The sequence below is a fragment of the Cydia pomonella genome, chromosome 14 (assembly GCF_033807575.1).
Source record: "Cydia pomonella isolate Wapato2018A chromosome 14, ilCydPomo1, whole genome shotgun sequence".
Taxonomy (NCBI): domain Eukaryota; kingdom Metazoa; phylum Arthropoda; class Insecta; order Lepidoptera; family Tortricidae; genus Cydia; species Cydia pomonella.
Window position 1 is genome coordinate 18,725,956 of NC_084716.1, and position 22,967 is coordinate 18,748,922.

The 22,967-nt window shown below is 35.4% G+C and overlaps 1 protein-coding gene across 1 annotated transcript; it reads right to left on the reverse strand.

Annotated features, from left to right (window-relative positions):
- Positions 1-817: 817 nt before the first annotated feature.
- Positions 818-22,728, reverse strand: LOC133525147 (hemicentin-1-like). The gene is made up of 18 exons (XM_061861408.1): positions 22,468-22,728; positions 20,658-20,884; positions 19,305-19,430; positions 16,416-16,505; positions 15,398-15,526; positions 13,723-13,888; positions 12,935-13,113; positions 12,501-12,576; positions 12,266-12,338; positions 11,893-12,083; positions 6,902-7,048; positions 6,047-6,193; positions 5,172-5,284; positions 4,580-4,810; positions 4,123-4,267; positions 2,412-3,019; positions 1,589-1,714; positions 818-1,164 (listed from the first exon to the last, which is right to left on the reverse strand). Exons 1-18 carry the CDS (start codon positions 22,694-22,696, stop codon positions 973-975), a joined length of 3,195 nt encoding a protein of 1,064 aa, XP_061717392.1. The 5' UTR covers positions 22,697-22,728; the 3' UTR covers positions 818-972.
- Positions 22,729-22,967: the final 239 nt, after the last annotated feature.

Here is a 22,967-nt window from a genome sequence, read left to right on the forward strand (position 1 = left end):
CTTAGAGATGTAGAGGGTCGCCAAGGCTTGAATTCTTATATAAATAATTAAAAGACAAAAAAAAAAAAAAAAAAAAAAAAAAAAAAAAAAAAAAAAAAAAAAAAAAAAAAAAAAAAGATGATAATATTGTTTAACTATATATATAATTGTGAAAATGTGATACTTCTTTTGATTATATTGTCAAACGTCCGTAGGTACAATAGCAAGCCAAACAAGATATTAAGCTTTTTTGATAGTTTTTTTAATATTTTATATTGTGCTTTATGATTATTATATTGCTAAGATTCTAATTTCTTGCCTGATAGATCTCAGTTGATTAGTGTGTTACCAATTCTAAGCTGCAGCTGCTGGCAAAGAGGCAAAGCCTCAATAAATGTTTAAAAATTACTGAAAACCAGATGGTTGATTGAAAGTCTGATAGAATAACTTGGAAATCTAAGACTGATCATGTTGAAAGTTCAAATAGCGTTACCTAATAATAAAAGTTGATTTGTGACATCATTTGTTTCATTTATGTGTTCAATACAAAAGTGTCCAATAATGGATGTTCATAATTGGGTCCATGTCCATGACTGGGTGTCCATTACTGAATTTTTGATGTCCATCAATGGTGATTTCGTAAATTTCAATTTATATATTTTTTATTAATTATATATTAAACATACAGGATTTTCGGTTTTGTTTCAATATTCCTCATGTATTTGAGTGCCGAAAAAAAAATCACCATTTTTGTATCGTCAAAAAACATCCCATTTTTAAACGAAATTCTAATTTAGTGCGCTTAACATGTCCATGATTGGTGCCTTCACCCTATATGAATATTATAACAACATATTCTTTTTTGAATAAATATAAAATTATTTTTAATATTAATGCTAAGGGCATGTGCGTTCTCCTACTCCGCTACCGACAAGACCCCTATTTCAATTGAATGTAGAAAATTAATATAAAAATAACGTTAATGTCTCAACTCTAGTTAAAGTCTATGGCAACACCTAATGCTTTCTTAAAGTCATTCACACTGCAGCAGTAAGTGCGGTCGCCCACCGGCTCGAACCAGACGACCTGCTCGCCGCATGCTCCGCTACACAACTTGGGTCCAGCTGGCTCTGTGTTCTCGTGGATCACCACCATCTTCTCCGAAGTGTCCGACTGTTTTATGACCTGTAACAAAATGTTAAATATTTAAAGATAAACTAACGCATAGCTGGGTGTTTTCTTGAACAGATTAGAATGCTACTACTTTAAAGGTCTCTGTGTTTTAGAAGACTAGTTAAGTAACGTCTTAACTTTACAGTCTATGAGTTAACAAGCGTCGTTGAGAAGTTATAGTACCTACATAGATAATTACTCAGTTTCCACTATTATCTGTGAAATAACAGGTAGCACTCGAATAACTACTTAGGTATCAATACAAATGATATCTGGTTTATAAAGCAACCTAAATTGCTACCTATAGGTAGCAATCGATTTCTAAAGTTACGCCAGTTAAAACTAACGTTTTTTGGATAAAAGTGAAAAGTTCAAAAACAAAAACATGAGTTTGCCTTACATCAACAAAACCTCAAAAAACCTTTAAAACACTAACCTTCCATAAATACTTGGGTGTCCAAATCCCGCCGACTTTGGCGTAGTTTCCAGCTCCAGACCAAACCGTAAATTGTTCACTGTCCGCTCTTTCTCTACTTATCTCTTCTATATCGTGCCAGTTTGTCTGAAAAAAAAACATCAATAATGTTTACAAGTACAGAATAAAATACAAAAAATATGTGGAAGGACATATATTATATTCATGTTGGATTGTTGGTTTTAATCTAAGCGAAAGTTACGTATACAGAGTGTCCCAAGACTATGGGACATCAAGGGAAAGTACTTTAAATATCGTAGGTAGGATATTTTGCTGAAAGAAGACTTTATTATATTTTTAAAAGTAAGTAATATTGCATTCAAAGAATTTCTAAAAAAAAATGAAAAATGCTTACTTTTTCTGGGAATTAAACCGAATCTTGAAATTTTAACCAAAAATTTTTAATCATTTTCATTTCATTTTTTCATTTTTCATATGTCTGAGATGACTTATTTTTTTGCATTCTTTCGATTGGCATCATAAAAATACAGGATATTTTTTTTTCACATTTGAGTCGGTTCGATTTCCAGACAAAGTAACTTATTTTTTTTATTTCTTTGAATGCAGTATTACACAGTTTTGAAAATAAAATAAAGTCTCCTTTTAGCAAAATATCCTATGTCTTATATTTAAGGTACTTTCCCTTGATGTCCCATAGTCTTGGGACGCCCTGTATTTAAGTACTTGGATTAAAACAATTTTTTATCAAAATATCAATGGATAAAACCTCTGCTTGTAATAAGTACAGAAGTTTTATACAGTTAAACATAATTCATACACGTACGTTGTTTTTCGGCTTGCAATAATTCACAGAGTTGAGAGAATCGATGAATGTTGCCTTCTCAGCTGGACCAAAGCTGACATCAGCGGCGTTCACTAACTGTATCTTTTCATAGCAACATTTGTCCGCACAAGTACTTTTCACCGTCTTAACTTTTCCATTAGACTCCTTCTTTATACCAATTGTATTCATTTTCGTATACAACGGAACGTTTTTGACGGTATCCACGCAAGATTGATAAACATCAGTGAAGTCATTAATGTGGAATCCAACTTGCTTAAGCTCTGTGTTTTCACCCAAGCATGGTCTTCCTGTCTTAAGAACACTTGATGTAATGCTGTTTTTGCAGTTCAATTCCGATATTTTCTGAGGACTGCCGTCAACTAGGAAAGAGTCTTCTTTGTCGCATGTGGCGTAAATTGATTTTGATGAAGGGAACTTAGTGAAGCTGTTTGACGATGATTTTTCATCTTGACAAATCAACTGAAGTTTTTCAGAGTGTGGTATCATTAAATACTTTCCGCTGTTTGGTACGGAAGGCCATGTTAGGGAAGAGTCCAATACAAGAGGTGCATGCTCCGCCTTCAAAAATAATGTTGGAATCCCACATTCTATAAAAAAATTGATTATTTAATTACAAAACTAACTGCTAGGTACTACTTAAAAAAGTCCATTCCACAAAGTGCAAATTTGTAAAAGTGAAACTTTATTTTTTTAGCACAAGTTACCTTCGTGTCAAAAAATCAGAGATGTGCGTGATTATGATTATCGTCTGCGTCGACTTTGCCTATCAGATTGTAAGTAATCCAAGCATAGTTTAAGTGCGCTTAAACACTTCTCCGGCGGATTTTTAAAACCTTACAACGAAAGCGAAAAAATAAACATTGTACTCGTAAGTATATCATTTATGCGCAATATATGCGGTGCTCGATACGCGTTTAGTCTAAATTTAGTAGCAAATATCATTGCATTTGAATACTTCATGTTATGCATGATAGAAGCTGTGGTCTAAGGGGCAATGAAACAACTTAGTTAATTTCCAGTTAGATCTCCCAGTTAGATTCTTTTGTTAGCTAAAACTATTTTTAAACTAAGCATTCTCTCACATTTATGTTTATAACGGGACATCATTGTTTTTTTATCAAGTAGTATTTGTTTCCGTGATTATGTAAATAGGCTTTGTATAAGTTACCATAATCATTAATTAAATCTAACAGATTTTTTCTTGTGCTAAGGGTTACCCTATACTAGCGTCTTTTGAGCGTCGACGTCTAGTCGGCGCTATGGAAAATGACGTCGCTGCGTAGTTTATGGGACGCCTACGCTCGGGCGACGCTAGTGTGGGATGTCTCTTACGCACAGGTTTTTTTCGCTTTCATTTTTAGCTCGAGAAAAATGGGTTTATTGGAAAAAATACCTTATTAACACCATCACGACCCTTTCCCCACTTTCAATATTTCCCGTTTTCACCCTTTCCGCCTTTCATCCCTTTTTCATTAATTTCCCTGTATTTCACTCGTTCATACCATTACTTAAATAATGCAATTTTTATCGTAGTACTCGTAAGTTGTATCTTCTTATTCGTATGACCGTAGTATTTTGTATTTGTGTACAAATATGTTTAAATAAAGTAACGATTTTCATTTTAGTAACAGTAACAATTATGCTCAGAGTGTTCGAAGTAACTATATTAATAAAAAATGAAATACAATACCTTTGTTTTTAGTTGTAACTTGGAAGTTGAGGACCAGGTTTCCGAGAGGGTGAGTGATTTGACAAGTATATTGTCCCCAACCAATTGGTAGTAGAGATTGCTCATGGGCACCATTTATTTTTTTCCCGTTGTAAAGCCATTCGTACTGAAAAGACATTTTATAATTTAGGTTAATTTAAATTATGAAATACTAATACACGTAATCCACGTAGTTTAAGCAACTATAAGCAGTCAAAGATATTCTTTTGCATTAAAGTATTTACATTACGTAACTACGTATGGGCCCTTGTAAGTGTAAGATGTAGCATCATGTTTCTTGAAATAACAAATATCTAATTATTCTAATTAATAAAATGTCATCTTGTATTAATGATACTGCTTATATTGATTAATGAAACTGTGCATTAAAACAGCAATAAACAATTACCTGCAGTTAAAATTTTAGTTAATACTATACCTCGCCCAAAGGACTTTCATTGGAATAACAAGCTATTTTTTTCCATTCTTCTCCACTCCACTTAATACTGAATGATGATCGATCTCTTTTCGGTGGAATGCCAAAAACTATTTCGACAGTATGAGAGACAGCTCCGTTCATATCGCTCACACGGCAAGTGTAGTTACCACTGTCGATGTCCGTCGGATGATCGAAGTGCAACGACGGGCCATTCATATAGTGCGTGGATTTCTGAAAATGTGACACCCAAGATGAATGAAAGGTCATATATTGGTGCATTTGTATGAATGGTGTTTGAAGTGATAAATATATACCTATTATGTTACATTGGTAATTCTTCATTCTAAAACTCTATTTTTAATATTTACTTTACGTTATAGATGGTTCATTTTCTATCCATCGAAAATTATTATTTCGTAAAAGTCAACATCCTTATTAAGTATATAATTTGCTTAAATATCGTGTCATTACTCTTAGCGTGCCTTCTGAAATAGCCTTTAATTATTTTAAAATACCATCATTTTCTAAAACATGATTGCTGATCAGACTATACTTGCTCTACGCACATCATTATGAAATAATAAAAATATACCTTAAACCATCTCACTGAATTGGGGTCCGTATAGGGCAGTGGGCAGACAAAATCGTATGGATGGTCTAGAGAACCATAGTGGCTACCATTAGCGTTACCAGATTCGATATATTCTGAAAAAAAAAGTTAATCAGAGAAATTAGACATAACCAAACATGCATCAGTATAGTGCATTAAGAAAACTATACTCGTAATTGAATTTTTTGGGTGATAAAATATTTAAATCTCTAAATTAATGTTTAACCAGACGAATATAAATAAATATTTAAAAAATCTCAACTTTTGATTTTTTTCCCTATGGCAACTTTATAGATTAATACGCATGCGCGCTAAAATGACGCCTTTTAAACCAACCAATCACAGCACTGTAGAGTGTAGCTTTTCAGTTTGCCGTTTGCAATGGTCGAAAATTAAAACGATTCACGTTAAATCTGCATTATTAAATTTACTACAGTTTATAAATTGTAAAATACAGTGTTCTGGTGAATTAATTAAGTATTACTTACTTACTTAGTGTTGCGCCGTGACTTATTTCGCCACTCCAAGATGAAGCCACGAGCAACATATAGAAAAGCTATCAAACGTATTTTGCCAAATATCGGCTTTGCTTTATCAGAAGTGTTAAAAAATTGCCGACACTTTTCTAGAATGCACCTCTGGGATTCAGGTTTTTAATATTTCAAAGTGCTGGGACTCGAGGTACTTATTAAAGTGGTAAGGTAAGGTATGTATGTTAAAGCGCCCTTTCCATCATACCAATACGTCGGAAAGGGACAAACGATTATTAGCGGCTTGTTAACTTTAGTAGACGTTTATGAATAAGGGGGTTAGAATAGTACATTATTGTCGAAAAGTCGGGTTAGAAAAACACTTACTTGAAATAGTTACTTCATAGGGTTGAACAGCTTCACCGTAGTTATTCTTGGCACGGCAGACGTAGTGAGAGTTAATGCTTGAATGAATTTCTTTAGGGTTTCGCAGAATTAATACGTTGTTTTCTACGTACAGGTCCTTTGATTTGTCTAAAACAGTTAAATTTTTGTAGTTGTGAAGACCATCTCTAAGGAAAGACCACACGTTTAATAAGTTTAATTATAAGACCAAATTATAGTACCTATGTTTTACGAATAAATGATTTTGATTCTGATCTGATCCTGACTGTCTTTTTTTGGAGACGGTCTTGACAACATTGACCTTATATGTTTGCGTTAAGTCTCATTAAGCATGGGATTTAGAAACAGCGCGCCAAGCGGGACGTTTCGGAAACTCAAAATCCCATACAAAATGAGACTTACGTCACGTTTCACTATCGAATAAATTTACACTAGTAGTACAGAAAAGAACAACAACTACAACGCTTTTTCGTCGTTTTTAGGGTTCCGTACTGAAAGGGTAAAACGGGACCCATTGCGTTTGTAGAGTCGCCATCAGATATATCGGAACGGTCGAGGTGCTCAAAAATATCTCAATACGCACTCTAATGCCTTGAAAATAGAGGCGTGTTCAGATATTTGTGAGCACCTTGGCCGCTCCTATATATGTATGATGGCGACTGTACACATACTCTAATTACAGAAAGTTGGTAGAATAAAAGGACAGATACGAGTATGTAAACAAATACAAAAGTTTGCCCTATAACGGTCTTCCCAATAATAAATGTTATACATTAAGCCGGCCATCTCCACATTGACCTTAGCGACCATATTTTTGTCTGTTCTATATTTACGTACCTCTGCCAACAACTTTGTTGTCAACCTCCCATTGGATGGTGGGGGTGGGGAATCCTAGAGCGACGCACGAGAGTCTCATGGCTACGTCACCTTCCACGCCAGAGTACGTGGCGGTGTTTGGCGGGACGAATACTATCCGCGGTGGGCCTGGAAAAGATTTTTTTGAAGTGAAAACTTCTTTAGTGGCGCTGTGCACTTTTTGTGATGGGGAAAAAATGTTAAACTCGCGACAGGTCACGTGACCGACAGATTCGACAGATTGAAAATTCGTAAGACGGACACGTGACCTGATCGAAAAAAGTCATGTTTGTGTACGATAGCACAATAAATGAATATTGTATTTTACCACATAAATGATAGTACTTTTATACTGATAATTAAAGCCATTCGTGCAAAATTATTCCCTAACCATTCCAAAATATAATAAAAACCGGCCAAGAGCATGTCGGGCCATGCTCAGAGTAGGGTTCCGTAGTTACTCTTCCGTCACAATAAGCTAAACTGGAGCTTAAAGTATGGTAGATTGTTAACAAAGGGATGAACTGTGGGTGTACGTCTTTTTACTGTGAAGGGGAAACTTTTTGCGATAACTCAAAAACAGCTAAACTGATCATATCCGCTATAGTTTTCATTTAATGTCTTTCTTAAGCTCTACTTCCAAGATTTTTTTCATATTTTTTGGACATATGGTTCAAAAGTGAGGGGGGGGGACACATTTTTTTTTTCTTTCGGAGCAATTATCTCCGAATATATTCACTTTATCAAGAAATGTTTATTGAAGACCCCTGTTAGTTTTGAAATACCTTTCCAACGATATCCCACACTGTAGGGTTGAAGCAAAAAAAAATCACCCCCACTTTACGTGTAGGGGAGGTACCCTAAAAAAAAATTTTTTTAGATTTTATTGTACGACTTTGTCGGCATTATAGATTTATATATCCATGCCAAGTTTCATCTTTCTAGCACTAACTACCACGGAACAAAGCCTCGGACAGACAGACGGACATGGCGAAACTATAAGGGTTCCTAGTTGACTACGGAACCCTCTACAAAAAGGGGCCAAACTGAAAACCAGCGCTGGACGCCAGTCTAGCATATGCTGAGCTTGGTACCCACAGCCAACATGTCTTGCTAATTTTGATTACCAATTAGTTTAGACAATAAGTTAGTACTTAACCTAGAATAATTTAGTACATACTTAACCTAGACTTTATGTATTGTTTGTATTGTTTTTCTTTGTATCATCATGTTTTGGCAATAAAGTGATTTGATTTGATTTGAAAAATGCACAACGTTAATATTCAAATTTCCACTTCTGCCGGCACTCCCGGAGTGCAACCCGTTGTTTTTAATGGATCGTACTCGTAGGTATAATGCCTAAATACAAGAATATAATACAGAAAACAACAACACAAGTAGAGGTAAACAACATGCGGTGTTATCGCTAAAAGCGGTTATTTCCAGACAAACTAGCGGAAATTAAAGAGGTAAATAATTGGCTGGCTTTAATGTTTGACGACGTTTATCACTAGTAGTAGTATTACGTACGACATACTTTAAAAAGTTAAATTGGCCATGCAATTTTGCGGACGTACCTACTGTTTCACTTTCTCTAGTAATGAGAAATTTCTCTTGGTACCGTAAAATGGGGTGAGTAGGGATGACGAGGGGCGAGTTGGTTTTTACAGGCTACTGCTACGTAAATTATATCTTCCAATAACATATCAAGCTATTATAATGTTCATTATCCCAAAGTGTCGATCCAACAATTTTCAAAACTCATCTTAGTAGGAAATCCCTCCTCACCTCACTCACTACGGGGTGAGCTGGGATTTCCTACTATTTCGTATTTATCTTTAAAGTTATGAAATGGAACTACAAAAATAATAAAAAAAAAACTAAAATTGAAACGACCAGAACATTTATTATGTAGCCTACGAAATCTTCTACCAATACCGACCAAAATTGCGCTTGCCCAAACCCTCCTTCTTCCCATTTTGGACTACGCTGACGTTTCATATCCTGATCCTACGGAGGAGCAACTTAATAAACTTGAGCGCGTCCAAAATATCTGCATCCGGTGCATATTTGGGTTACGCAAGTATGACCATGTTTCTCTTTTCCGCTCACAGCTCAAATGGTTGCCTATTCGTTTTCGTCGTAACTTTCATATTCTGTCTGTCCTATATTCTATTCTTTTCCTTCCAGCAACTCCCCGCTATCTCAAGGAGCGTTTTAACTATCTAAATTCTGTGAGGCTGTCGCGCAGCCTGCTTCTCTCCGTCCCATCTTCTTCTACAAAATTTTACAACACTTCATTTACTTTTCAAGCTGTCAGACTCTGGAACTCCTTACCCGTTGGCATTAGAGGCGCTCAATCTCTTGCTGTGTTTAAAAAATCACTCAAAGAATATTATTTATCTCTCCCTAAGTGTTTATATATTACATAGTTATTTTAACTCTGTGGCTGACATGCTGCTGTCATATTTAGCTATGTTTCGGTTAATTATATATATATTTATATGTATGTTAATGACCAAATTTATATAGAGTTTATAAAATTGTGATTTACTGAAAGAAGGAATATATGAATTAGTGGAAGAAATGTACAACAGTGGAATCGTTCCTACTGATTTTTCGACTTCAAAAACAGTAATGTTACCTAAGAAAGCTAATACTTTAAAATGCGATGAGCATAGAACATCACTTAGTATGATATCACAAGCGAGCAAAATTTTACTGAAAATTATACAGAATAGAATAAGACCAAAAACGGAAGAATATATAGGACCAGACCAATACGGTTTTCGAAAGAATAGAGGGACTAGGGAAGCAATACTCGGATTAAGAATGATAATTGATAGAAGAATGGCTCTGAATTTGGACACACATGTAGCTTTTATCGACCTAGAAAAGGCATTTGACAAAGTAAACTGGAAGAAAATGATGGAAATTTTGAAGGAAGCCGGGTTAGATTACAAAGACAGAAGGATTATTTACGAACTATACAGAAAACAGGAAACCATAATTGAAATTGGAGAAGAATCAAGGAAAGCACACATAAGACAAGGCGTTAGACAGGGCTGTCCACTTTCGCCACTTATTTTCAATATTTTTATAGATTGTGCCATAAAAAGTCTAATAGAAAAGGGGGGGTCAAATTCAATGGGCATAACATTCAGTTCATTCGTTTTGCCGACGATATAGCAGCAATGGCTAATTCAGCAACACAATTGCAGGAACTGGTTACAGAGATGGATAGAGTGTTCAACAACTTTGCATTGAAAATAAACACAAGTAAAACCAAAATACTTGTTACCTCAAAAAAGCCTACCCTAAATTCTAGCCCAATAGTAGTAAACAATAAAACCATAGAAAAAGTTCCTAAATTTAATTACCTGGGTAGCTATTTAAAGCCAGAATATCTGCTAACACCAGGAAAAAGTTAATAAAAGTGTACATCTGGAGCATAGCATTATACGGTAGCGAAACGTGGACGATGCTTCAACGAGACAGAAAACGCCTTGAAGCTTTTGAAATGTGGTGCTGGCGGCGTATGGAGAAAATAAGCTGGACAGAAAAAGTAACCAACGAGGAGGTCTTAAATAGAGTTCGAGAAAAGCGGTGCCTATTGAGAACCATCGAAAGTAGAAGAGGAAACATGTTGGGACACCTATTACGACACGACGAATTCATCAATACCATCATAGAAGGGAAAGTAGAAGGAAGGAGAAATAGAGGAAAGCCAAGAAGGGCATACATGGATCAAGTGAAGGAGAAAGTGAACGTCGTGTCGTATCAGGCCGCCAAGGAAGAGGCCAATGAAAGGCATGCCTGGAGATTGATTCACCGACAAGAGCGCAGCTCTTAAATTTATGATGATGATGATGATAATGATTATGTATGTCTATTTGTATTCCTTATATGTGTATGTTTATTTACTGTAATTGTGTGTGTGAATGTAGGCTTCATAACGGTTTAGCAACACCTACTTCTTCGATTAACTTCTCTATTTCCGCTACCCAAAGGTTGTCTGGAAGAGATCGCGTTTTAGCGATAAGACCGCCTGTTGTCTGCCTCTACATTAAATCAATTGTTTATTTTTCTTGTATCTTTTTACTGAGGTGTGCCAATAAAGAGTATTCTATCTATCTATGTATAAAAATAAAAATCAGTTTGCCACATGTCAAAATATAGTATTATCGAGGTTTAAATTCAGTTTTGTCCCTACTCACCCCATTTTACGGTACCTAACTTTATTCGGGGAAACTTTCATAAGAACAATGTCTGCTATTACACTATGAGAACACTCCCCTGTTATAAACTACATTATTCGCGTACAGCATTACATAACATATCGAAACTTATCACAGCAAAATTAAAACAATTTCATGGCCATAATATTGACCAGGGACCGGACAACCCTTTCCGCGATAAAAGCCTTTCAATGGGCGTCCCTTAAAAATGGCTAAGCCATTGAAAGACTGTCCACTTTGAATTGCTAGCACATTCATTTGACTACCCCTTACCGAAACACTTAACAAAAAATAAAGCTAGCCGTTTGCAATTGCTTACTGCTATCCTATATGCCTTGCAATCCCTTAATATATACCTGTTGTTTTTATTATATTTGTTTGACATTTAGAATTTATTTTATTCTAGAAACAATCTAGACTAGTATTTATTATACTTTTTTTTTGTATGACTATATTTTGTGAAATTTTTAGTATTAAATTTGATCTATGAATTATATTCATTAGTATTATATATGGAATAATATTTACAACATCAATAAATTGCTCTGATAATTAGCTTAAGATAATTATATGTAATATTGTCTTACTATTGATAAGTGCTTGTTGCTAGGCCTACATGAATAAAGTATATTTGAATTGAATTGAATAATAACATCTGTATCACGACAGTGTAATACAGGTCAATATGCATCTCAAAATTTCTCTAGAATATAAAAAATAAAACCTAGTACTCACTTTGCAAGTCAAGAGTTACAATATATTCGTCTGTAGCTTTTACATTCCTCGCAACGCACTTGTACTGATCGTTGGACAAAGCTGCGGCCACGTGGTAAACTTCGTCTGTGTTTGGGAGCGGAATGAACGTCCACGTGCCTTGCTTTTTCACGTACCACGATATTTCGGGCCTAGGTTTGCCTGCGATAATTCTGTAAGTAAAAATGTTTTTCTTTAATGACCAAGTAAGTATAATTTGGAGTTCCTTCCACAAACACAGAACATGATTTTATACAGTAGAAAACGCGCGTATGACATAGCTGAAGTTTCTGACAGGGGTATTGTGACGGACTTTGGTAGTACCTATAGAAGTTAATATACTCAAGTCCTCTACCTGCAGGGTATGTCGACTGATGCGCCTTCTTTAACGTGCAGAACTGTCGGTGTTTTGGAGAGTTCTGGAGCCACTGTAAATAATCACTTTCATTTTAAAGCGAGAGAAGTAGTATTTTTTATTTTACATTTAATGTAAGTTTCATTAGAATTAGGACCTTACATAAATTACATTTGATTTCAGTACGTAGCAAATTTGCTTTGAACACATGAGTTTAAACTTAAATGGCTTTTACCTGATTGTATTGGCGTGACTGGTGTTTTAGCAATGCGTTTCACCGTGCTCCCAGTATTTTTCGATGTTCCAACTACCTGAAATTGAAATTGTATTTGCTATTTTATTGGTTAGTTCAATCCGACGCCGGCTCGTACCCTACCTAGTTACCAATGAGTTTTTCGTTACTTATGTACGATATATTATTTGATATTTACCGGTCGCTTTTCGGTGCAGGGAAATATCGTGACAAAAGTGGATTAATCCCAATAAGATATAGTTTCCCCTCCGGTTTGGAAAAAAGCCGGGACAGCGGTAGGAAGATGATGGTGAGTAGGCTACAATTAAAAAAGTAAGGAGTTGACGATCTATTCTTTTTGTTTTCATCAGGATTTTCATTAGAATCAAGATGAAACAAGATTGGGAGATTATCTGGCATAATGGTAAGATACGTACAGCGATCTTAAACGTATGTTCAGGTGACAGGAACATGTCGGTCTTGTAAATGTCTCCTTGTACGTTCGTCAGCGGCAGCCTCCTGATGACCTGATCGCTCATGTCCAGCAGCTCCACCTCGCGGATGAGAGCGGCATGCTTCTTGTCTTGCACGGACACCATTAGGAGAGTTGCGACAGCTGTTGAATAATACAAATTAGAGTCAGGGATCGCTGGGGAAACTCCAGTACAGATAAGATTGTCGTTGTTGCCTACGTGACAGCGTGATAAAGACAGTGACCTCTCATTAAATCGTCTGTGTTAAAAAGTTATCACGTAGATAAAGTCATCTATCATACGGCTGTCTATGATACTACCGCAATGTAAAATTACTTCAGTGAAATACTTCTACAAGTTTGCGATTCAATAAGGTGAATAGATGCAGACAGTACAGCCTGTTGAAGTGTGTGAGTTTGCAGTGGTAATACTGGCGGTCCAGCTAATGGAAGGTTTGTCGCTAGTTCACTTAATCTAGCCTAAGTAATAAGCCTCCAGTAAGGACCTAAGCTTAAGTTCGATGAGTGGTGGGAAAAAGGTGATCGTGCGTTGGTCACCTTCCTGATAATTTCAAAATGAGTCCGAATGCAACGTCTTCAGGATCAGTTCTACTTCACCTGAAGGAGTTTTTGGCGCATACATTTTTTATCACTCTTAAAATAAAAATAAAATGACAAAAACACGTGTTGTTGACGAGTTATTTACCATTTAAAATACAATCTGGGAACACTAAAACACATTGGGGTTTGTACCTGTAGTGGGCTGTGTGTCAGTAGCCCCAATGTTAGTTTGCACTGCAGTGGAGAAGCCATGTTGGAAATTGAAGTCCGTGCGTCCGAACACCATTATACTGACTTCGGAGTTGCCTTTCACCCTCGCTTTGTAGGTGCCGGGAGCTAAATTTTCAAGTTTTGTGACCTGGAATTTACAAGAAGAAAGATCCACATTATAAATAACCTAGTAATTTCGTAAAGAGAGTGTTTTATTGAAATCATACATAAAAACATAGTATATAAGTATTATTTAAATAGATATTTAGTTTTAATGATTTTGTGTAAAATCAAATCTAGTGTAATGTGTTGATTTTGGAAACATCCCTTCAGTTAGTTTAGTTCCGTACTGATATTTGATCCTTAGTTAAAAGAAAGATTGATATCATAAATATTGTCAACGTGCGAATTCTATTTATTCTGTTTTTGCTTCTTTTTTAGGGTTCCGTAGCCAAATGGCAAGAAACGGAACCCTTATAGATTCGTCATGTCCGTCTCTCTGTCCGATTATGTCACCTCGACTTTTTTCCGGAACTATAAGGGCTATACTGTTCAAACTTGGTAAGTAGATGTATTCTATGAACCGCATTAGGATTTTTAGACAAAAATAGAAAAAAAAACAATAAATTTTGGGGGTTCCCCATACTTAGAACTGAAACTCAAAAAATATTTTTTCATCAAACCCATATGTGTGGGGTATCTATGGATAGGTCTTCAAAAATTATATTTAGGTTTCTAATATAATTTTTTTCTAAACTGAATAGTTTGCGCGAGAGACACTTCCAAAGTGAAAAAAATTGTGTCCCCCCCCCCTGTAACTTCTAAAATAACAGAATGACAAATCTAAAAAAAATATATGATATACATTAACATGCAAACTTCCACCGAAAATTGGTTTGAACGAGATCTAGTTAGCAGTTTTTTTTAATACGTCATAAAATTAAAAAAAATTTTTTCTTTTTCATCAAACCCATACGTGTGGGGTATCTATGGATAGGTCTTCAAAAATTATATTTAGGTTCCTAATATCATTTTTTTCTAAACTGAACAGTTTGCGCGAGAGACACTTCCAAAGTGAAAAAATGTGTCCCCCCCCCCTGTAACTTCTAAAATAACAGAATGAAAAATCGAAAAAAATATATGATATACATTACCATGCAAACTTCCACCGAAAATTGGTTTGAACGAGATCTAGTAAGTAGTTTTTTTAATAAGTCATAAAATAAAAATATTACAATGTTAATACTAAAACTAATCTAGGTCTTCAAAAATGATATTGAGGTTTCTAATATCATTTTTTTCTAAACTGAATAGTTTGCGCGAGAGACACTTCCAAAGTGGTAAAATGTGTGTCCAAAGTGGTAAAATGTTGAACGAGATCTAGTAAGTAGATTTTTTTTTAATACGTCATAAATGGTACGGAACCCTTCATGCGCGAGTCTTACTCGCACTTGGCCGCTTTTTGTTATCTGCCAAGATTTTTCAACCTGTGGTCTAGAGCAGCGTTTTCGTCATAAATGTCATAATGCTGAGATGAGAGTCTCATCATGAGACAATTTCGTGTTACTTTCTTCTTCCTATGTTTTTTTTTCTTTTTGGTATATATTTTTTTCTTATGTGTTTTTGTTCACGAATAAATTATTGATATTTCTGTTACCTTCACATTCTTCGTCCACGTAATTTGCGTGCCGGTTTTCAAGCGCGAGTATGGATCATAAACCTGTAGCAACACATCTGACCCAGAAGCTGATACCACAGCATACTCCGTTTGCTCGTCGATGTTAAACTGAAATAATGGTATAATGAATAAGCTACTAAATCTAAGCAAACATTTTTTAAATAAAAAAAGATTTCTCAAACCCCCTTACTTCATTAGATTATGACTTGACGACCATACCTTTTAGCTTTTAATAGCCAAGTAACGGGATTAGTAGGAGAGACATTTATTACAGTCTCGTTCAGATATGTAAGGATAATAATATTTAATATATTCAATAGGTAAATTACTACTATAAATAGGATGATTGGTAGTTTAATATGTATTTCCAAAAGGGACAAACACAATTTAAACTTCAGGAAGGATAAATTGAATAATACGTAATAGGTATAGTTACTGCGGTAGGATACACAATACACAGTCATTATGGCATCATCGTTGTTTTCTACGAAAAGCGGGGAATTAACAGTTAATTATACGCAATACAAATGGGTTACGATAAAAGAAATAAAGGAAACGAGGCAAAGAGAAAAGGAAACGGAGGCAAATAAACGAAAAAAGGGACAAAAGAAGAAGAAAACAAAATAGAGAATTAGACAGATTTTTATCAGCGTGACCACTATACCTAGTCACGTGAACACTTTGATCTTTTGTCTCTAGTAGACTTAGTAGATTAAACGCCTTCTCCGATGAATGTATAAAAGAAACGGCTGTTTTATCCACAGTGATACTTAACTTGTAAGATTCCAGCTGTGCAAGATGAAGAAAGTTTAAAAAAGCTGGAAATATTCTCGGAAATTTCAGGAATATGAAATATTAACATTTTGGAAACTTTCCAACGGCACATCAGTATAAGATAGGTAATATTGCAAGTTGCAGAAAGTTTATTATAACTTTTCACACAAGACAGACATTGAAAAAAAAAATGCCTCAGATTTGTGTATATAATTTAACTTACAGGTACATATTTCCATGTATTTGCAGGGATAGTGTCGACTGTCACCACAGTCCTGTCGCCCTTAATAGTTTCCTTGACGTCTTCGATTACCTTGAATAAAAAAAAACGTAAATATAAATTACGAATTAGGTAGATTAGGTAATCCTAAATGGATGATAATTAGGTTGACCAAATCTGATTTCAAGTTTTTCGGGGCAACTTCATTGAAAATACGGGATACGGGATCGGGAGGTTAAAATACGGGACAGGCCGTTTTTATAAAAAATCTATTCATTTTTTTAATTCTAAAATTTGGCACAATCAATTAAATAACCTAAACAGTACAGATATACAATTTACAGACGAACACTTTAAAGAGAACAAACACAAATACGCAATTGCTGTACAATAGGGTATTTGACTGTATTTAAAATACATTATTGCACATCATGCAGGAAATAAAGCACCACAACATTAATAGAAAAACGTGGACAGCAGTTATTTTTAGACACTATTTCTATTTTATAATTCGTATAGAACTATAAAGAAGTAGGTAACTTGACCCTGACATCATTTGCTAGTGTTTCATATAAATCCGTATTGGAAAATCGTTTTCACAGTTCGAAAAAAAAAAACTGATTTGACTAGTAGTCAAATACCCTATTGCTAAATTTCTTAATGAAAGATTTTAAAAAACAATATGAAATATTATAAAACACAACGATTTTTTTATTATCTGGAAAGGAAAATGTGAAATAATCAAGATGGGTATTTTTATCATTAAATGCCATTGAATCAAAACTACGGGACAATGTACTGTCCCGTATTGGTTTCGCCAAATTAAGGGACAAAAAAAAATTATGCCTGAAATACGGGACAACCCGTAAAATACGGGACATCTGGTCATCCGTAACATCACAAGCTATTTGATACGATAGAGATGTTTTAATATGTTTCGATAAGTACATAGTCGTCATCAGATATATCGGAGCGGCCGAGGTGCTCACAAATGTTCAGATATTTGTGAGCACCTCTATTGTCAAGGCGTTAGAGTGCGTATTCAGATATTATTGAGTACCTCGACAGCTCCGATATATCTGATCATGGCTGTACAAGCAAGTCACTGGCGAGTATGAAATTAGATAAAGGTGCAAGTTTACTAGGTAATATAGGTAATACTGTTTTTGTAAGCCAGTCAGCGATGTCGAAAAAGATTAAGGTACAGTCACGTCTGAAAATATCGATACGATAAACGTTCCAAAAATATGTTCACACCATCTTAATATATGGGCAATAAAGTCGTGTATACATATTTTTGATACTTTTTTTGTATCGATACATTCAGACGGGACCGTATGTATAATACGTATTGATCACTAAGCACTCCCGACTTTTCACATTTTTACGAAGCAGAGACAAGCAATCTCTTGAAATTGAAATTTTGAAGCCTCCTTTTGAAATTTTGAAGTCAATTAAAATAATTCTGGGCAGCCTAATTCAATACAATACATGTTTTATATTCGAATTAGGATTAATATGATTTTCTATAAACATTTGTGCTGGTTCAGGAAAGCACCTATTAAGAAGCCATTAAAAAAGCAGTTTGATATCACATACTATATCTCTTACATTATTAATTTAGTAGGTATCTTTAAATTATGTTATGTAATACAATCGTAAGCCCAATGAAACCCTTAATTTTTACCGCAGAAAGGAAGCGGGAGCGTCAAAGGCCATATTACAATCCAGCCACCGCCGAAGGCCGAGCCCCCGTTTTACCTCATCTCCAGATTTAATGTGTTTTTAACCATAGATCCTATAACCATCTCTATTGTATTGTATTAATTATTTATTTTAAGATTATTATAATGTAATGTTTACCCAGGTATTGGCTGTTGTATTTATAAATGTTGTTATGTATCTTTCATGTCACTATATGATGTTACTATAAATGTTGTATTGACTTGTAAAAGAGCCCTTGAGGCCTACTTGCAGAATAAATTTTTGAATTTTGAATTACCATTATGACAATTTTCACCTCACACTGACAATTGGGTTCTTGACACATGTTGAATATTATAACAAAATTTTATTAAATGAATAGAAAATGAGCCATACATTATAAAAAAGTGGAATTTAAAAAATTATATTGAGATTATAAAAAAATACAAGGATCCAGTCTCAATTTTTTTTTTGTTTTCTTTCAAAAATAGAAAAGATAATGGTACTATTCGGTTTCTTACATTTTTTGAAAAATAAATTGTACGACAACTATACACATAAACGCAATATTTCAGGGTCAAAATGGCAATTTCCTTGATCTTCCATACATTTAGGACAGACTTATGTCCGAACCCAATATCATCGGCGAAACGAAAAGCCACAGACTTCGCTGGTTCGACCATTTACTGAGGATGGGTGAGGATCGAGGTGTTAAGAGAGCTTATTTGGGACGACCGACTGGTCGCCGTTCAGTGGGTCGGCCCAGATACCGCTGGAGCGACAGTGTACAGGCGGATCTGTGCCAACTCATAGCCGATAATTGGCAGGAAGTGGCACAGGATCGGGACAGGTGGTGTTCTCTCGTTTTGGAGGCCAAGACCCTCTTTGGATCACTGCGCCACGTTAGTTAAGTTAGTTTTTTAGTTAATGTCATGTGACGTCACATCACATTATCATTTTGTTAGAGGCGTTTCAATCGTCGAGTGCGAGCGTCAGACTTTAACTCTCATTTATGACCTTTGTGTTGCTTAAATGCCATGCGTCCTATATAGACATTTGATCCTCGGGAAAATCAAGATCGATTGACATTATTTACAAAAAACTGTCAAGTAGCCAGCATGGTAAAATAGGCACCGGGCCGGGGGTGGCCCTCGGGTCAAAAAGTGTGGAAACCTAACTTGACTGTACCTGGTTGACTTCGTCTTTGTCGACTCTAAAGACTTGTCCGCTACACGCCTTTGCTATTTTGTGGTATACCTTGTACCCTTCATCCGACTCTTGACCACAGGTGATATCAGTGATGATTATAACGACCTGAAAGAATAAACTAATGTAAATTGTTTTTTGTTCGCTGTTCTTTGTGAAATCACTAAATGACTTGATAAATTCTTGATTAGCTTTGGTTTCATTGCACCTAAATATCATATTCATAATGCTATTGTCTTTTTTACAAGTTTTTATTTAACTTGTCCTGTTAGTATGAATGTTGGTTTGTTGGTTAGTTTGTGTGAGTAAAATCATGGAAGCTAAATTTGACCCACTTCCCGATTTTCGATTGAGTTGAAAATTTACAACTGTCGGGTGACAATCTGAGCTGATCTGATGATGAAGACAGGAAGTGACGTTAGGAATTGTGATGAAACAACCCAACCTAACTGTGTTTGGGGTTATTAGAAATGTCTCGATGAGTATTTTTTTTTAATTTATTTCTTTTTTTTGTCTTAATGTGACATAGTTTCCTTCTTAAAATGGCCAAATGTTATAATGACTTATCTATAACGTCCAAGTCCCAAAATAACCAAATGTTTAGAAGTATATTTCTCTTCAATTACCTAAGCGAATTGCTGATGGGACTTCTATTTTAAATATATTAAGTTTAAATACGCCTTATGTGCAACGTTATAAGCTGAGACATAATAATTAATCTTTTTTATATTATCTGCTGGAACTAGACGATAATATATAGGATGGAACAGCAGTTATTAATGTAGATAATTTGAGTTTTAGGTCTTGTGCTTCCACGTCGATTTGAAGTTTAGGCATTTTGAAAACGTGGCGATTCAGGCAGGTTTTGTAAATGGGTGTAATGAAATTAAAGTACAATGCAACCAAAGAAACTTATCTGCTTTCATAATGGACACACGTGTAATGGATCTTTACGAAAAAAACAACGGGTTGCACTCCGGGAGTGCCGGCAGAAGTGAAAACTTGAATATTAACGTTGTGCATTTTTGATGGTTTGGAATGGTTAGGGAATAATTTTGCACGAGTTGCTTTAATTATCACTATAAATGTAACTATCATTTATGTGGAAAAAATACAACATTCGTTTATTGCGGTCTACTGGCTTCAATGACATTGTAACACTTTTTCGATCAGGTCACGTGTCGTGTCCGTCTTACGAATTTTCAAACTGTCGAATCTGTCGGTCACGTGACCTGTTGCGAGTTTAACATTTTTTCCCCATCACAAAAAGTGCACAGCGCCGCTAAAGAAGTTTTCACTTCAAAAATACAACTAACTTTAAATTTTCGACCTTACCTGAATTTGTTTCTCTTGACACAACGTCTTGATCTCCTCAAATCTATTGTAGTCCTCTGATGTGGTGTCCGTAAAGACATACAAGTAAGAACCTTGGCGACTCTCCTCTAAACCTTTCTTGATACCCGACAGAGCGACCTCTAAGCAGTACGCAGAGTGCAAAGTAATTGATTCGAGTGCCTGCTTGAGTTCTCTCTCATCGCGAGTTTTCTTCCTAAGTATAGCGGCTATAAAAATATAAAATTGCCACGATTAAATACATATAATTTGCTCGAAATTTTATTTGATGCCTCCTAATCAGTTTTTATTAATAATAATAAATAATAATTCAGCCTATACGTCCCACTGCTGGGCACAAGCCTTCTCTCACGAGCGAGAGGGCTTAGGCTATAGTCCCCACGCTAGCTCAATGCGGATTGGGGACTTCACATACATCTTTGAATTTCTTTGTAGATGTAGGTACGTAGGTTTCCTCATGATGTTTTCCTTCACCGAAATGCAAGTGATATTTCGTAGATAAATTCCGAAAAACACATTGGTACGAGCCAGGATTTGAATCAACGACCTCCGGATTAAAAGTCGGGTGTCATATCTTCTCTGCCACCACCGCTTCAGTTTTTATTAGGCCTTTATAATAAATCAATTATAAAGTATTTAATTGAATTACATATAAGTATTTTGTAAAACTACAGGTAATTGATTTGGCCAGACTCGATCATTACTATTTGATTAATCTATATTTTAAGTTTATTCAAGGAAAATATTGTTAGCATAAATTAAACACTTTAATGGCAAATTTTCACTTAACCGTTGTTTTTTCCATATTGTATATTCAACAATATTTGACGTATTCTTAAAGTTGGAATCGGGCCGTAAGTCGTATTACAATGAAATATACTTACAGGGCGGTAAAATACAGCGTCGGTTCGGTTAAATAACGTACATAATAATAGTACATTACTATAGAGGACGGGAAATGAATGGTTGCAGGCCAAGTAGATATAGACGGCCGAGCGTAGCGAGATCGGATAGGGATACGCGGCCGGCAACCCCGTTTCTCGCCGAGATTTGTATAGTGCTTTTCTCAAAGTTGCAATTAAATAATAATAAGAAAATAGGACGGTAATGATGATGATTGCTTCATGTCCTAATGTAATAGGTTATTCAGTGCGTCGGGTTTCAAAGCGGAATGAAAATTGATTATTTTTGCTCTACGACGCACGGTTTAGGAGAAGCCCTATAAAGATTTCTGCATGACTGAAAAAAAAAACTTTATAGGGCTGTATCTCCTAAACTGTGCGTCGTAGCGCAAAAATAATAAAATTTTCGTTCCTAATTGAAACCCTGAAATAATATTTAACAAACACAAAATAGAAAAAAAAACTTAATGGCAGAATTTGTAAGCAAAATTCTTTTTTTAAGCTTGAATGCCAAGACGTGCCATAATTTGACGTTTAAAAACAAAAGAAGGTTGCCTTACAGGCTTAGGTGTGTAAGGCTGTAGATATGAAATTCCTTTACATATCATCTTTACTCATCGCACCTGATATGTGGTATTGCCGGACCTAATTTGAAGTAAGTCATGTCAACATTACATTACAAGTTTGAGAAAAATATACTTGCAGGGCTGTAAAACAGTAGTAACAACGTTGGTTCGGTTAAATAATGTACTTAATATCAAATATCAAACATTTATTCAGCAAATAGGCCACAGGGGCACTTTTACATGTCCATTTTTACAAACAATAAATTAAAAAAAAAAAAAAAACAATTACAAATATCGAATCTATGAAATAATAAATAAACTTACATGGATATCTTTGGTCACCATGATTTCTGAATGTCACCAGCACAATATCTTCGATCTGACTCGCTTTTTCTCGCAAAACAATATCAACAATAGACTTAGCGGCATTTTTTACTTGTGAGATTTCATTATCCATAGACGGGGAATTGTCTATTACGAAGGTCAGACTGTTCTGACCGCACGACACTTGGGCTATTAGGAACGCTAACGGGAGCAGGAGCTTGACCGCCATCGCTGCGGGGTGCGTTGGGAGTGCGCACACGCAGTGATGCTACGCGCTTATGTACACAAGCTGTTGACGTCATTTATTTTCTGTAATTGATTAAGTTATATAAATAAATAGCAAAGTTCTGTTTAGTTAAGTGTAGTGTGTGTGTGTGTGTGTATGCTGTAGTAGTGTAGGTAGAAGAAGAAGAAGAATTGGCCACCACATCTATAGCAGATGATTGTTGCAGCGTCGGGTAAAATCAGGTGTTGCGGGGAGGTTGATTGCAACGTCTGCG